The sequence below is a fragment of the Passer domesticus genome, chromosome 8, assembly GCF_036417665.1.
Source record: "Passer domesticus isolate bPasDom1 chromosome 8, bPasDom1.hap1, whole genome shotgun sequence".
Classification (NCBI taxonomy): domain Eukaryota; kingdom Metazoa; phylum Chordata; class Aves; order Passeriformes; family Passeridae; genus Passer; species Passer domesticus.
This window is the reverse complement of record NC_087481.1, coordinates 10,614,557-10,630,850: the sequence shown is the minus strand read 5'-3', so window position 1 is coordinate 10,630,850 and position 16,294 is coordinate 10,614,557. Positions and strand designations below refer to the sequence as shown.

The window sequence follows — 16,294 nt, the reverse complement described above, 5'->3', positions numbered from 1 at the left end:
CCCTTGGAGGGCCCACCCTGTGGGGTGGCCAGAACTCAGTCCATGGGCTCTGACTCGTAACTGTCAATGAAGGGACAGTTCAAGAAAACACAGGAATACAATGATCCGTTTGACAGGACTCACTTAAGATTTCCCTTCAGGAGAAACCCAAGCCTGTTCTAGTTACAGAGGCAACAGTGTGAGGGGATTTTTGTGCTTTACCATCACTCCCCATGTCAGTAGAACTTGGGCTGCTGGAGCTGGTTCAGTGTAAGTGTTACACCACTCCTGGCTGCAGGGCCACCATTTAGGGTCCTTCAGCAACAATCACAAGAAAGACCTGGAGCCCAGAGAACATTTTCCTCCCAAGGAGTGCCTTGGGTTTCAGAAAGCAAAAGGTTCTGGTTCATCCTGTGCCCCATGTGTGCTGCCCTGTCCTGTGGAGTTGACTGGATGGATTATTGGAAGTAGCAGATAATGCTGTTAAATGTCCAATAGCACATCCTATGGGCTCCAACAAACACAAATGGGGACTCTACAGAACCACATGGCCTTGGATTATCTGCTTGCTGGCCAAGGAGGAGCCCTGGCTGTCATGGCACAGGAATGTTGCACTGCTGTCAGTGATGGGTTTGAAGGCCAACAGTCAGCAATCACCTTGACAGAAAGAGCAGGAGAAGAGTGGCAGAAAGAAGAAAATTATTCTTGGTGGGATTGGCTTCATGGCTGCAAACTGGAGGCTGCTGTGAAATGCATTTGTGGTAGTGTCTGTCATCATTGCAGTGTGTGCACTTGGTGTGCACTCTAACATTCCATGTGCAAGTTGTTGTGACGCTTTGTGCTGGCAAGTGGAGTATTGAGACTTGTCTTAAAAGAGACAGTCTCAAGAAAAGAAAGGCATTTGATAAATAAGAGAGAATAGTAGCAACTCTTTAGGCATGTTTGAAAAGGAATGTGAATAGCTCTGAGTAATGAAATGTAACAGCACTTATTTGAAGCACAAGGGGAGATGCTTTTATGCCTAATATCTAAATCTAAACAGTGTTATTGAAAGAATGGTTATGAATGTTGTACTTCATTGTAGCTCTCAGGGCCCATCCAAGTAGCAAGGCCTGAACAGGCTGGGATCAAGGCCTGAACAGGCCCAGAGGCAAAGTTCATCTCTAGATTAACCTTCCAACCAAATGTTATATTTGTATCCACTCACTAACAAAGCATTATTAACAACATGATCAGTGGATGTGTTCCTTGATAAAACATGGATTTATCTTTCTGTATTCAGAAACCAGACAAGGCCCCATCTGGCCTTGTTTGGGGGTGAAGGATCAAAGTCAACTCCCTTGATTCCTCCTTGGGCCCTGGCCAGGCTTTGGGAGAAACCAAACAGGAGAATGAAACCAGATGTTCCCACCCTAGCAGTGCTGTCAGCTTGTTTGTTTGACAGTGTAAAAGCTGTGTCCTTTCACAGAAGGCTTGGAGGCTCCTTGCCTGCAAAGGTGGAGGCACCTGCGGGAATTCCCAGTGTCTGGGAGTGGCTCTGCAGTCCTTGTCTGCCCCAGCTGAAGTGTGGATCTGGGTGATGGTAAAGTCTGAGGGTAACTGGTGATGGATCTTTCTTTAATCACTGCAGGCAATCTTTGGTAGTAATGACTGGATGGATTGCTGAGCTTCTTTTGTAATTCTTTGCTAATGAATATGTGCTTTGCTAAGCTTATCCTTTTGTAATTCTTTGCAGCTGTGCATTATATAAATTACAGGATTCCTTAAGCTGGTGTCTGTGTCTTTGGTACTGACCCTACCCACTGGTGAAACAGGGCCCCTTGTTGCCTAAGAGTTACCTGGGAAGGCAAAAACCCTCACTCCAACATTCCCCCCATGTTCCTTGTTCCCCCCACTTCATACACTGAGCATGATGTCCTGTGGTCTGGGGTATCCCCGGGGTCAGTTGGGGTCACCTGTCCTGGCTGTGTCCCCTGCCAAGCTCCCCACAGCCCCAGCCCCTGCCCAGCATGGCTGGAGGAGGGGCAGGACAGGCCTTGGCTCTGTTGCAGCTCAGCAAGAACAAAACCATCTCTGCGTGCTCAGCCCTGTGCTCAGCACCCGGCCCAGCCGTGTCTCAGTGCCAGTGTCTGTGCCCTCAGTCCCTGCCAGGGCTTTCCATGGCAGCTGCGAGGACAGGTGACCCAGGTGTCACCCCCAGTGAGGGCTGCCATGGAAACAGTGCCAGCACTGCCCCTTTCTGTCTGGCTGACCTGGCCTTTGGCCCTGGCAGTGCCCTTTGCTGCTGGTTCCTGGTGCCTGAGCGGCCAGCGCGGCACAGGGCAGGTGGCCATGGCACAAGCCCCCAGCCAGGGATCCCCTCTGGCTCTGGGCAGTGACAGCAGCCCTGAGCAAGGGGCTGGCGTGCTGGGGTCGGTGCAGTGTCCATCCAACAGTGTCTTGTAATGGCTCAGTGCAGATTGGGATGATGATCCACACTCACAGCTGGCCCAGGGCAGGTCTGCAGTGCCGTTCCCCACAGCCTGTCTGCACAGAAGCACTTGCTGGGTGCTCTGCATTTCCCTTCCCTCACGCCTGGATCTCTCCCACACCTCCCAACTCGGAGCTTTCAGCTGCAAGGAGTTCAAAGCTGGTCTGTCCTTCAGGAATTGGTCTAACTCTGCCTTGAACAAACTCTGGATTTGTGTTTATTGCAGAACTTCCTGTGTGTCTAAAATATTCCTTTCAGGGTTCTGCCTTAGGGAAGGGGAACCTCCTTGGTGGCAGCTTGGGCTTGGCACACACTTGAGGAGGATGTCTGTTTTCAATGGGGAAACTCAGGAGTTTTAGATTGGTTCAAAACACAAAAGAAGATGACCCCTCTTTGGCTGTGTACAGCCAGTTCTCTGAGCAAAGCAGGTCCCAGGTGAGTGAGGAGTGACAGGATGGGCTTGGGGAATGTGGAGCAAGGTTGTCCACGCTGCGTCAGAGCTCAAGGCACAGCTTCTCTGAGCAGGCCAGAACTCCTTAGGAGAGTCCCTGCTGGATCAATATCAGTCACTGAATGCTGCAATCACCTCTTGTGTAATAAGAACAGCAATAAAAGACACCCTTTAAAATAGGAATACATACTTGCTAGAAGCTCTTTGAAATATTTCTCCATAACTGAAAAAGGAAACCCTCCTAATGAACTGCACTAGAGTGGAGGTAAATCAAGGCAGAGCCATGGTTTGTCAGGACTTGCTTGATCCTAATGAGCCCTATGGTGCATTTAGAGCTGAGCCCTGGAACCTCAGGACCTGAGAGGAGATTGTACAAACCTGTCCAGGAGTCAAAGTCAGAAGAAAACCCCAAAGTGTGTCAAGGCATGAATGGGTCCCACTGAGGTCCCTCTCCAAGACAGGATCCTCATGGACTCGTTGGAGGAGAGAATTGGGAGCCAGGATGGCACAAAAACCTCTCAGAGACTCAGCGGGGAAAGGAAAATCCAAAGTAGCTTAAACACCTTGAGTTTCTCAAAGCATTAATGAGCCCCACTGAGTGTTGTTACTGACAAAGCCTCTCCAGGGACTAATTACAGCAGATAATTGAAGGCCATGATTGCACAAAACTCTCAGAGACTCCAAGGCAAAAGCCAAACCCAAAGTCCTTGGAAAAAACCTGCATTCCCTGGGAGCATTCAGGAGCCCCCAGGGCCGTTGCTGAGCAAGGCTCCCCAGAGACTACTTCCAGCAGATCCTTGAGGCCACTGGGATGTGGGCTAGTGGGGGATGCTGAGGGCAGGACAAGGGGCTGACAGTGCCCAGCCTGGCTGGGGCTGTGCCAGGAGGCCCCAGGGCCTCAGGACAAGGTGTCTCCTCCCAGCCCTTGGTGGCACAGACCCTGCTGTGCCCCAGGCCACCAAGACTTGGCTTCTCTTTGTCCCCACCTGTCATCCCTGCCTCCAGTTCTCTGCTCTGCCTGGGGCCTGGGGACACTTTCTCAGTTGTGTCCCTCAGTGGGACCCATTAAAAGTCCAAGAAACTTTGGAGTTGGATTCTGACTTGGAGTTCTGGAGAGGTTTCTTCAGCTGCCTCTCAGGTACTGATGTTCAGGGTCTGAGCACAAAGCCCCAGAGGGTCATTAAAGTCCTGCTGCTGTGTCTGTGCTGCTGAGCTGGACTGGGCTCCTGGCACAGAGGCAGCTCCTGGTAAGCAAGAAGAGCTTCAAAAGCACATTTCTCTTGATGAGCAGCTCTTCTGCCAGCCCAGCAGGGCTAGGGCACTGCCTGCAGCCAGCCCGGGCACAGCCCAGAGGCACAGAGAGCTTCAATCAGTCAGGGCTGGGAAGGTGCTGAGAAGTGCCTGGGGCAGAATCACTGCCAGCCCTTGGCACAGGAACCTCTGGCTGCAGGACAATGCAGCTGCAGCTGCTGGAGCCATCTCCTAAAGCTGGAACATCCCAATGCCTGCAGACCCTGTGAGTACAACTCTGAGTATTTCTGGTGCAGGGGAGGTGAAATGCCCATGAAACTCTGACATGCTGAGGGCTTCTGATCAGTCATAGAATATTTCCAAGAACAGGATTTTTATAATAATGAGGAAAGTTCCAAAGGTTTTGTATTCAAGTTCCTACTATTAGAGAATGGCAGGGAGATGGGATAAACAATAAAGGACGATAATTAATTATTAATTATTAATTTTGACAAGTGCCTAAGACATCTGAACTGTTTGTTTTAGTGATCAATAGGTTCACAGGAGATCCCTAATGTGCTTTCAGCCACACTGCTCATGGACAGCAGCAGCATCACCTTTGCTGGACCCATCAGGCTCAGTCTGAGCTGTCCTTTCTCCAAGCTGCAAACAGAACCTGCCCCCAGCCAGTGCCCTCCAAAAAGGCAGGGTTCTGTCAGGCCAAGGAGAGTGCACAGAGATTTGGGGTCTTTGAATGCTGGCACAGAGAGATCAGGCACAGGGAAACACCTGCAGGAGGAAAATCTCCAGGAAGCAGAGAGAAGATCAGGGAATGAGAGAAAACAAAACCCAGCAATGCTGTGGCAGGGAGAGTTGAGAGATGTCCACAGGATCCCCTCCAGTGCAGCCCCTCCCTCTGAACAAGCCCCCTCCCTCCTGTCCCCCAGCCAAGCCTCTGCCCTCAGGGCCGGGGCTCCAAGGCGTGAAGCCCCTCCTGTGCAGGCAGAGCTGCAGCAGAGCCGTGGGGCAGCTCTGCAGCCCCGGGCCCAGTTCCCTCTGCAGAGCACAGGGCTGGGAGCAGCTGCCCGGCCCTGGGGGCTCTGGGAGGGGGCACAGCTGGCTCCGGGTGACGCTGTCCCCAGTGCCCAGCTCTGGGCAATGCTGTCAGTGCAGCCAGGGAAGGAGCTGCATCTCCCTTCATCCAGTGCCAGCATAAGGACACTTGGAAGTCTTTCTGAGATTTCAGTCCAAGCTGGGAGCTTCAATCCAGGGTGCAAACCTGTCCTAGAGCTTCTCTGAGTTATAAGATTTATGGGGAAAGGCAGAGGTGTTCTGACACTGAAAATGCTGCTGGATTGGTGAAATGAGCAAAGTGAGTCCTTGGCTACAAATGTGGAGCTGGGCTGTGGTGGATCCATCTGCTCTCAGCAGCGCCTGGTGACCTTTACAAATAACATAGGAGTGCACAAATCCTCCAACTGAGGAAAGTGAAAGTCCAGAGAAACTCCAAACACAGTCAAGTGAGAGACCATCTCCCTGCAATCTCCACTCATAATCTTTTCTCAGGGGAAATCACTGTGTTCTACCAGAGTGAAACAGAAATGCTGAGGGTTTCTGATATTCAAGAATAGCAGGAGAGACATGGTAGGAGCTTAAAAAGAAAACCTCAGAACTCTTAAACACTGAAGAGTGTCTGTGTGGGTTACAGAGGAAAGTGTCTGGAAAATGCCTTTGATTTTGCTTACAGGCATCTCCTCTAACCCTTCACTGTCCTTTCTCCATGAACAGATCCCCATGTGCAGCACCAGCAAATGTCCAACAGCAGCTCCATCAGCCACATCCTCCTGCTGGCATTGGCAGACACGCGGCAGCTGCAGCTCCTGCACTTCTGCCTCTTGCTGGGCATCTCCCTGGCTGCCCTCCTCGGCAACGGCCTCATCATCAGCGCCATAGCCTGCGGCCAGCACCTGCACACGCCCATGTTCTTCTTCCTGCTCAACCTGGCCCTCAGCGACCTGGGCTCCATCTGCACCACTGTCCCCAAAGCCATGCACAATTCCCTCTGGGACACCAGGAACATCTCCTACACAGCATGTGCTGCACAGCTATTTTTCTTACTGTTCTTCATGGGAGCAGAGTACTATCTGCTGACCATCATGTGCTATGACCGCTACGTGTCCATCTGCAAACCCCTGCACTACGGGACCCTCCTGGGCAGCAAAGCTTGTGCCCACATGGCAGAAGCTGCCTGGGCCAGTGCTTTTCTCACTGCTCTGCTGCTCACAGTCAATACATTTTCCCTGCCCCTGTGCCATGGCAATGCTCTGGGCCAGTTCTTCTGTGAAATCCCACAGATCCTCAAGCTCTCCTGCTCCAAATCCTATCTCAGGGATTTTGGGCCCATTGCTGTTAGTGCCTGTTTATCATTGTGCTGTTTTGCATTCATTGTTTTCTCCTATGTGCAGATATTCAGAGCCGTGATGAAGATCCCCTCTGAGCAGGGACAGCACAAAGCCTTTTCCACCTGCCTCCCACACCTGGCTGTGGTCTCCCTGTTCATCAGTACTGCAGTGTTTGCCTACCTGAATCCCCCCTCCATCTCCTCCCCATCCCTGGATCTGGCCCTGTCAATTCTGTACTCAGTGGTGCCTCCAGCCCTGAACCCCCTCATCTACAGCCTGAGGAACCAGGAGCTCAAGGCCGCAGTGTGGAGACTGATGACTGGATGGTTTCAGAAACAGTAAACTGCTGGTGAATTTCTGCAAATCACTTGTAATAAAACTTCTCCTTGATAATTCTTGGTTTCATTTTGGAGGTCCTTTTTCTGTGTTTTACATTTTAATGTTGTCCTCAAAGAAATATCTTGTTTGTGCCATTTCTCATTTTGTTTCTCTCCACCTTCCCTGTGGCCACAGACTGTGTCAATGAGGGGCTGTGCTCTTTGTGGTTTTAAAGGAACTAAAGGATCTTCCAGCAGAGTTTTCTGCAGAGATGCCCTTTTGTTGCCTTCTCTGGAGCTGCAGCAGCAATGTCTGTGTGCAGAGCTGGGGGCAGAGCAGTGCTGGCACAGCAGCTGTGCCCAGCAGCAGCAGCAGCAGCACTTGGTGTTGCCAGTGCTGCTGCCGTGGCCCTGCCCCGCTGCCCTGGTGGTCCTGGTGTTGCTGCAGGGCCTGAGTGCTCTCGGGGCCGGGCACAGTCCTGGGGGTGGCAGTGCCGGGGCTGCAGCAGGGACAGGCCATGGGCACTGCTGGGGCAGCGCTGACGCCTCAGGCCAGGCCCTGGGGGCTCCAGGCTCCTTGCCCAGGCTCTCTCAAGAACACGGCCAGGCCAATGCTCAGCACAGAAAAGCCCCAGGGTGAGCAGCCCCAGGCTGGCCGTGGACAGGCTGGGGGCAAACAGCATGGCTGGGGATCTGCAAGGGCCCTGGGGGAGATGGGAAGGAGCAGCAGAGCAGGGGCTGATCCATCCCCAGTGCGCTGCACAGCCCAGGGCAGCGTCCCAGAGCGTCCTCATGGAGCTGCCAACAACATCCCCCCTCTGCAGCCCTGGCTCTCCCCCAGCTCACACAGGTGCCGCATCCTTGCAGGCACAGCCACGGCAGCACTGGCTCAGGAGCCCCTGTTTGCATTGCACAGAGCAGGCAGGAGCACCCCCATGCTGCTGCTGTGGGGACATGAACCTGAGGGAGCACAAATGCCATCAGTCCCTGGGGGCAGCAAGGGCTGGGGGAGACCAGGGAAACCACTCAGCTTTGTCCTGGCCTCGGCCAGAAAGTTTGTTCCCATCAGCTGGGAGTTTCCTGTGCCACTGCAGATGGAGTTCCACAGAGACAGGGCTGCCTGGCAGCCACCCTTAAACTGCCACAAGCATTTCCTTTGCTTCACCTCTGCTTTCTTTACCCATCCCTGATCCAGATTTCTTCCTATTGCCCAGCCCTGTTCCCTCCCCTGCAAACAGCCCATACCTGTTTGCCCTTTCCTCTCTCTTCCCACTCCCCATTGCAGTTCCTGACTTGGCACCATGGGAACATCCCTTGGGGAGCAGGATCATCCTCCAAGTGCTGCAGGAATTGTCTGCAGGCTCCTGCAGTGCCTGGTGCTGCTCCCTTGCCAGAGGCACCCCAGGCCAGGGGGGCACATCTGGGCTGCTGTGTCTGCCTGTGGGGCTCCCTGTTTTGGGCAATGAGGAGGAGCTGCAGAGGCTCTGCAGGACTGACAGGATGGGCTTTGGGGCTGGCAGGAGAAGCTGAGGGAGCTGGGCTGCTGGAGCTTCTGAAGAGGAGGCCCAGGGCTCATCCTGCACCTGCTGCAAGGGTGGTTTCTGAGAATCACAGAATCATCAAGGTTGGAAAAGTCCTTGGAGATCACCAAGTCCAACCTGTGCCCTGACATTGCCTTGTCTCCCCTGGGCCTCCTCTCCTCCAGGATAAACAACCCCAGCTCCCTCAGCTGCCCCTCAGAGGATTTGTGTTCCAGACCCCTCCCCAGCCTTGTTGCCCTTCTCTGGACACGCTCCAGCCCCTCCAAGTCCTTCCTAAATTGGGGGTCCCAGAACTGGACACAGCACTCGAGGTGCTGCCCGACCAGTGTTGAGCACAGGGGAAGAATCACTGCCCTGCTCCTGCTGGCCACACCATTCTGATCTAGGCCAGGAACCATTGGCCTTTTTGGCCACCTGGGCACACTGCTGCCTCATGTCCAGCCTGCTGTCCCTCAGTCCCTGCAGGTCCCTTTGTGCCTGGCTGCTGTCCAGCCACTCTGTCCCCAGCCTGTAGCACTGCAGGGGTTGTTGTGGCCAAAGTGCAGGACCCGGCACTTGGACTTGTTCAACCTCACCTTGTTGGATTTGGTCCCTGGATCCAGCCTGTCCAGGGCCCTTTGCAGAGCCCTCCTACCCTCCAGCAGATCCACACTTGCACCCCGCTTGGTGTCACCACAGTTCCATGAGGCTGTAGTGTGTTCCAACAGTCTCCCTGAGGCCTCCCAGTGTCATAATATCCCTTTGGTTCCAGGGAACCCCTTGGTGTCACAAAGTCCCTTAGATCCTTGGGCCCTGCAGTGTCACAATGGTGCCATGGTCCTCCAAGGCCCTGCAGTGTCCCAGTGGATCCTTGGTTCCATGAGGTCTGGCAGTGCAGCAACGCTCTCCTTGGTTCCCACAGTCTTTTATGCCTCTCACTGTCAGACAATAGAGGGACACCTGGCAGATGAAGGGGAGTGGGAGGAGATATCTACTTGAGGAGGTAACAATAAAAATTCCTCCTGACCCCCTCTCCCAAGCCAGGTGTCACTTCAGAACAGGTATGAGCCCCTGGATCTGGAGAGTCAGCCACATGATTTAGAAGAAAATTTTCTGCCCAGTGAGCTTCCCAATTATGATTCACCTGTGAGGATTACCACCTCTAACATCAAAAAGGAAAGAAGGGAAATCATGGTGGATGACTCCCTCCTGATGGGAACAGAGGGCCCCATATGTCGCCCAGACCCACCCCACAGAGAGGTCTGCTGCCTCCCTGGGGCCTGGGTATGGGATATCACTGAGACACTGCCTGGGCTGATTCAGCCCTCTCATTATTAGCCACTGCTGATACTCCAGGCTGGCAGTGATGAGATTGAAAAGAGGAGTGTCAGGGCAATTAAAAGGGACTTTAGGGCACTGGGACAAGGGTTTATAGGACAGGGGCACAGGTAGTCTTTTCCTTAGTCCATTTGGTGGCTGAGAAAATGGTGAAAGGAATAAGAAAGCTCACATTATCAATAAGTGTCTCAAAGGTTGGCGTCATTGGCAGAATTTTGGATTCTTTGATCACGGGGCAACTTTTACTGCACCTGGCCTGCTGGAACCAGATGGGATCCATCTCTCTGTTAAGGGCAGAAGAATTTTAGCTTGTGAACTGGTAGAACTTGTTGAGAGGGCTTTAAACTAGATCTGAAGGGGGAAGGGGATGCTGTTGGGCTCTCTGGAAGCAGGCCCAAGGGTGGTAAGCCTGAGTTAGGGGTGAAATCAGCAGCCCAGCTGAGGTGCATGGATACCAGTGCACGCAGCATGGGTAACAAACAGGAAGAGCTGGAGGCCATGGTCCAAGAGCAGAGCTGTGATGTAATTGCCATTACAGAAACGTGGTGGGATGACTCATATGGCTGGAGTGCTGCACTGGATGGCTACAAGATCTTCAGGAGAGATAGGGAAGGGAGAAGAGGTGGAGGGGTGGCCCTTTATATTAGGGAGGCTTTGGACACCATAGGTATTGAAACTAATGAGGATGGAGTTGAATGCCTGTGAGAATTAGGGGAAAGGCCAACAAGGCTGACATCCTACTGGGAGTCTGTTATCATTCAACCAACCAGGAAAAAGTGGTGGAAAAATTATTCTATAAGCAGCTAGAGACTGTTTCTGGATCATCAGCCCTTTTTCTTGTAGGAAATTTCAACTTGCCGGACATTTGTTGGGAACGTAATACACCTGAAAAAATGCAGTCCAGGAAATTTTTAGAGTGTGTGGAGGACAACTTTTTATCACAGTTGGTGGGTAAGCCCACCAGGGGAGGTTCTATGTTAAATCTTGTTGTTTGCAAATAGAGATGGGCTGGTGGGAGATGTGGTGGTTGGAGGCCACTTGGGGCATAGTGATCATGAGATTATAGAATTCTCAATATTTGGTGAAGTCATGAGGAACATTAACAGGACTTTTATACTAGATTTTCGGAGAGCAGACTTTGACCTATTTAGGAGGCTTATTCAAAGAGTTCCTTGGGAAGCAGTCCTTAAAAGCAAAGGAGTTCAGGAACAGTGGATGTGCTTCAAAACAGAGATCTTGAGGGCACAGGAACAGACAGCCCCTGTGTGCCAAAAGATGAGGTGACGGGGCAAACACCCAGCCTGGATGGGCAAGGAGGTTTTGAAGGAACTTAAGAATAAAAAGAGGATGCATCATCTTTGGAAGGAGGATCAGGTCTTTCAGGAAATATTTAAGGGGGCTACTAGAGCATGTAGAAGGAAAATCAGGGAGGCCAAAGCTCAGTTTGCACTTAAAATGGTGACTTCTGTAAAGGATAATTTAAAATGTTTTTACAAATATATTAACAGTAAAAGGATGGATAAGATCAGTCTTTGTTTTTTATTAGATGCAGGAGAGAACTTGGTAACTGCAGATGAGGAGAAGGTAGAGGTGCTTAATGCCTTTTTTTGCATCAGTTTTTAGTGGGAAGGCAACTTGCCTTCTAGACAACTGCCCTCTTGGGACAGTCGATGGTATCAGGGAGGAGAATGGTGCCCCCATTATCAGAGAGGAGGCAATCAGAGAACTTCTGAGATGCTTGGATGTTCATAAATCCATGGGACCAGATGGGATCCACCCCAGGGTGATGAGGGAGCTGGCAGATGAGCTTGCCAAGCTGCTCTCTCTTGTCTTGGCGAATGCCCCAAGTGTGAGGACACGAGGCTTAACTCCATTTTGCTCAGAAGGCTGATTTATTATGTTACATAATATACTAAAATACTACATAAAACTATACTAAAAGAACAGAGAGATAGGAAGATCAGAAGGCTGCAAAGGACAAGAATAGAATAGGAATAGAATAGGAATGCATAACAAAAATCCTGTGACTGCTCACAGCCTTGGCACAGGTGGTTGTGATTGGTCACTAATTGAAAACAATCCACATGGACCAATGGAAGATGCACCTGTTGCATTCCACAGCAGCAGATAGCCATTGTTTACATTTCTTTCCTGAGGCTCTCAGCTCCTCAGGACAGGAAAAATCCTAGCAGAGGATTTTTCATAAAATATCATGGCTACAGCTCTCCATCATTTACCAGCAGTCCTGGCTCACTGGTGAGGTTCCAGGTAACTGGAAGCTGCCCAATGTGACACCCATTCACAACATGGATGGGAAGGAGGATCCTGGTAATTACAGGCTAGTCAGCCTGACCTCAGTACCCAGTAAGGAAATGGAACAGTTTATACTGAGTGTCATCACCCAGCACTTACAGCATGGCCAGGGTATCAGACCCAGCCAGCAGGGGTTCAGGAGGGGTAGGTCGTGTTTAACCAACCTGGTCTCCTTTTATGACCAGGTGACCCTCCTGGTGGATGCAGAAAAGGCTGTGGATGTGTTTATTTGGACTCCAGCAAGGCTTTGGCACTGTCTCCCACAGCTCACTCCTGGAAAAGCTGCAGCCCAGGGCTGGGATAGGAGCACTCTGTGCTGGGTTCAGAACTGGCTGCATGGCCGGCCCAGAGAGTGCTGGTGAGCGCTGCTGCATCCAGCTGGCAGCCAGGCACCAGTGCTGTCCCTCAGGGCTCTGTGCTGGGGCTAGCTCTGTTCAATACTTTTATTGATGATATGGATGAGGGGATTGAGTCTTTCATTAGTAAATCTGCAGATGACACTGAGCTGGGAGCGTGTGTCCACGTGGTGGAAGGTAGGAGGGCTCTGCAGGGAGACCTGGAATGGTTGGGTGATTGGGCAGAGTCCAATAAGATGAAGTTTAATAACTCCACATCCCAAGTCCTGCACTTTGGCCACAATAACCCCCTGCAATGCCAGAGGCTGGGGATGGTGTGGCTGGACAGTGGCCAGGCAGAAAGGGACCTGAGGGTACTGCTCAACAGCCAGCTGAACATGAGGCAGCAGTGTGCCCTGGTGGCCAAGAAGGCCAATGGCTCCTGGCCTGGATCAGGAACAGTGAGGCCAGCAGGAGCAGGGAGGTCATTCTTCCCCTGCGTTTCGCAGTGGTGTACTTGGCATTCTTCCTTGATACAGGCACTGTGAGACGTGTGCTGCCATCAAACAGGCCAAGAGGGTGAAGCCCCTATGGTATGGTGGTTGGTGGTCCAAGTACAAGTATGGGGAGGCCTGGCAGATTGACTGCATCACACTGCCCCAGACACGTAAAGGCAAACACTACACAATGGTAGAAGCCACCACGGGATGGTTGGAAACCTACCCTGTGTCTCATGCTATGGCCTGTAACACCATCCCGGGCCTTGAAAAGCAGATTCTTTGGAGGCATGATACCCCTGAGAGGATTGAGTCAGACAATGGGACTCATTTCAAAAACAGCCTTATCAACACCTGGGCTAGGGAACATGGCATTGAATGGATGTACCATATCCCCTACCATGCACCAGCTGCAGGCAAAGTGGACAGGTACAATGGACTACTAAAAACCCAGCTGAAAGCCTTGGGTGGGGCATCTTTCAAAACTTGGGAGCAGCATTTAGCAAAGGACATCTGGTTAGTTAACCTGAGGTTCCACCAATTGAGCAGGTCCTGCCCCATCTGGTCCCTGAATATAACAGATGGAGAGAAAGTCCCAGTGGTACATGTCACAGGTTTGTTAGGGAAGACGGTGTGTATCAATTCTGATTCGAGTACAGACAAACCCATTTGTGGGGTTGTCTTTGCTCAGGGACCAGGTTGCACATGGTGGATAATGCAAAGAGATGGAAAAACACGATGTGTACCTCAGGGAGATCTGATTGTGGGGTGAGGATGATACGCAAATATCACTGTTTGTTGAATGTTACTGCCACTGTCTGTACATTAAATCATACATACATGAGATAGAAGAAAATGTATAAGTGTTGAAGGTCTGAGCAAGTGAAAGATGGAGAAGGAAATGTGTAAGTGTCAAAGGTCTGAGAAAGTGAAAGATGGAGTTTTGAGTGAGTACAATGAAAGTAGGGAATCCTGCAGCTCCGTGGTAAGGGGCCAGGATTCTGTGGTCTGGTGTGGGGATGCAATGAGGGCATGATGAGTACAGCCTGTAATTTTTGGGGGGAACAGATGGAAATGTTATGTTAATGAAATGTATGATGTGTGATAGTATGTTGACGATATGGGGATGAGGGGTGGAATGTCCTAGGGTGAGATTATGATGCTTGTATCCCCAATCATGTGTTCTGTTAATGCTGGATATTATGTACTGTGCCTTCAAGACTGGCTCTGAAGAGCAAGGTTTGTTTTAGTTTGTTATCAGCCTGCTCCCCCACAGCTGGTGGGACACAGAGACGGGGCAGTACATAGTGCGGCTTTTGCTTTTTGCTGCTTGCTTTGCTCTTGCTCCTGCTCTGATTTTCCTTTTTGCTTCTGTTAGTTAGTTTAGCTAAGCAGTCCAGATTTTTCCCTGGACTGTTTTTTCCCTTCCCTTTTTGGAACCATTCAAACCTGCTCCGGACTGGGACCTGGGAAACACCAAGAGTTTACATCTGGTGGCTGCAGCAGCTATCCTCAGCGCCGGAGGGAGCGACAACAGAGACAGACTTTCTGAGTTTGTCATCCTTTTCAGATCGGTGAAAGTGTTGTCATCTGGTATTGTTCATTTTGTGTGCTGGAGGTGATTTGCTTGTTAAATAAACAGGTTCTTTCCACTTCTCTCCGAGGAATTCTTTCCCGAACAGGAGGGGGGAAGGGGCTGTGTGGGTTTGCTTTCTGGGGGGGGGGGGGGGGGCCCTCTTTTGGAGGTTTTCTCCCAGATTTGCCCTAATCCAGGACACCCGCTCCCAGCCCGAGAGCATGAGCTGAGCCACTCCGGGGAGAAAAGACACCGAGGGGCTCCAGCCCAGCTGCTTCACCTGCCGTGACCGCTCCACAGAGATCTGCCTCTGGGAGAAAGTCGGCGCTGGACAAGCATGGAGCTTTCATCTGCTGCTGGAGCTGCTCCATGACAGCTCCCGTTCTTCCTGAGGGAGAACCCAGCACCACCTTGTAACGCATGTCCTGGGGGGATTTTCCTCCGGCATTCTGAGTCTTTGTCCCAGCAGGGGGACGGTGACGTCTGGCAGTTTGATATCTAGAACTCACTGGCCTTTTTGCTTGCTTTTCAGCTATTCCGCTTGTTAATAAACTGTTGCAATTTTTTTCCACTTTCATCTATTAGTATTAATTTCCTGTTACTGGAAGGGGATTGTTGGAACACTTTAGAGGAGACGACTCATGGGGGTCTCCCATGGTGCCCCCTCCCCACAGAGCTCCGAGGGCCCCTGAGGTGTCTCCTGTTCCACCGGCCGGTGCCCCTGATCCAGGACGGCCCCAGTGAGTCTGGGAGGATTTTGGGGGGCATTTTTGGGATTTGGGACAATTTTGATGAATTTTAGGAGGGTTTTTGGGGATTTTGGGAGGGCTTTTTTAGAGTTTTGGAGGGTTTTGATGGAAGTTGAAGGGGTATTATTGGGGTTTCAGAGAGAATTATTGTGTTTCAGGAGGTTATGGGATTTTGGCAGTTTTGCGGATTTGGGGAGTTTTGGGTTTTGGGGGATTTTATTGGGTTTTGGGGGGTTGATTTTTGAGGGGGTTTAGTGAGATTTTGGGGAGGGTTTTTGAGTTTGGGTGGGATTCACTGGGATTTTGTGGGATTCTCTGGGGTTTTGGAGGATCTTATTTTAATTTGTTGAGGAAGTTGGGATTTTTAGTGGAATTTGTATGGCATTTGGGCGTCTGGGGCCTTTGGGGTTGTCCCAGGGTTTGCGGAAGGGCTGAGAGGCATCACAATCTCCTTAAAAGCCCCAAAAGTCCCAATAAAACTCATGAAATCTGAAATAAATCTCACAAAATCCCATTAGAACACCCTAGAATCCCAATAAAAGCCCACAAAATCTTTTGAAATCCCAATAACCCCCAAAATCCCGATGAAACCCCAAAAATGTCCCCTAAAAAATCTTGTAAAATCTCCCCTAAGACCCAAAGAAATCAGAGCAACACCCAAAAACCCCCACAAAACTCCCCTAAATCCCACCAAAACTCCCAAAAACCCCCAAATTGCCAAAAAACCCAAACCCCAAATAAATCCCACTAGATGCCTCCACAATTCCAATAAATACCTCAAAATCTCCTAAAAATCCCAATAAAACCCCCAGAATTCATGAGAATCATGAAAACCCCCAACAAAATCCCAGTAAAACCTCCCAAAATACCAAAAAAACAAAACAAAACAAAATATTCAATAAACCCCCAAACACCTCCAGAAAAAACACCCCCCCAAAGTGTCAATAAAACCCCCAAAATCCAAACCCCCCAAAATCCACAAAACACCCCAACATTTCCCACCTTGTCCAGCATGTCTGCAGTCATTTCCAGGCGCTGCCAGTGGCCCCAGGAAGGTGTTAGTTCTCCCAGTGTGATCCCCCAGTCATGCCCAGAATATCCCAGCTGCCTCCAGCAT

The 16,294-nt window shown here is 51.0% G+C and overlaps 1 protein-coding gene and 1 pseudogene across 1 annotated transcript; one reads left to right on the top strand and one right to left on the bottom strand.

Annotated features, from left to right (window-relative positions):
• LOC135305589 (zinc finger protein 850-like) overlaps positions 1–16,294 on the bottom strand; it is a 652,086-nt pseudogene that overhangs the window by 255,280 nt on the left and 380,512 nt on the right.
• LOC135306016 (olfactory receptor 14A16-like) lies at positions 5,942–6,874 on the top strand. Its single transcript, XM_064429583.1, has one exon. The coding sequence runs from the start codon at positions 5,942–5,944 to the stop codon at positions 6,872–6,874; it is 933 nt and encodes a 310-aa protein (XP_064285653.1).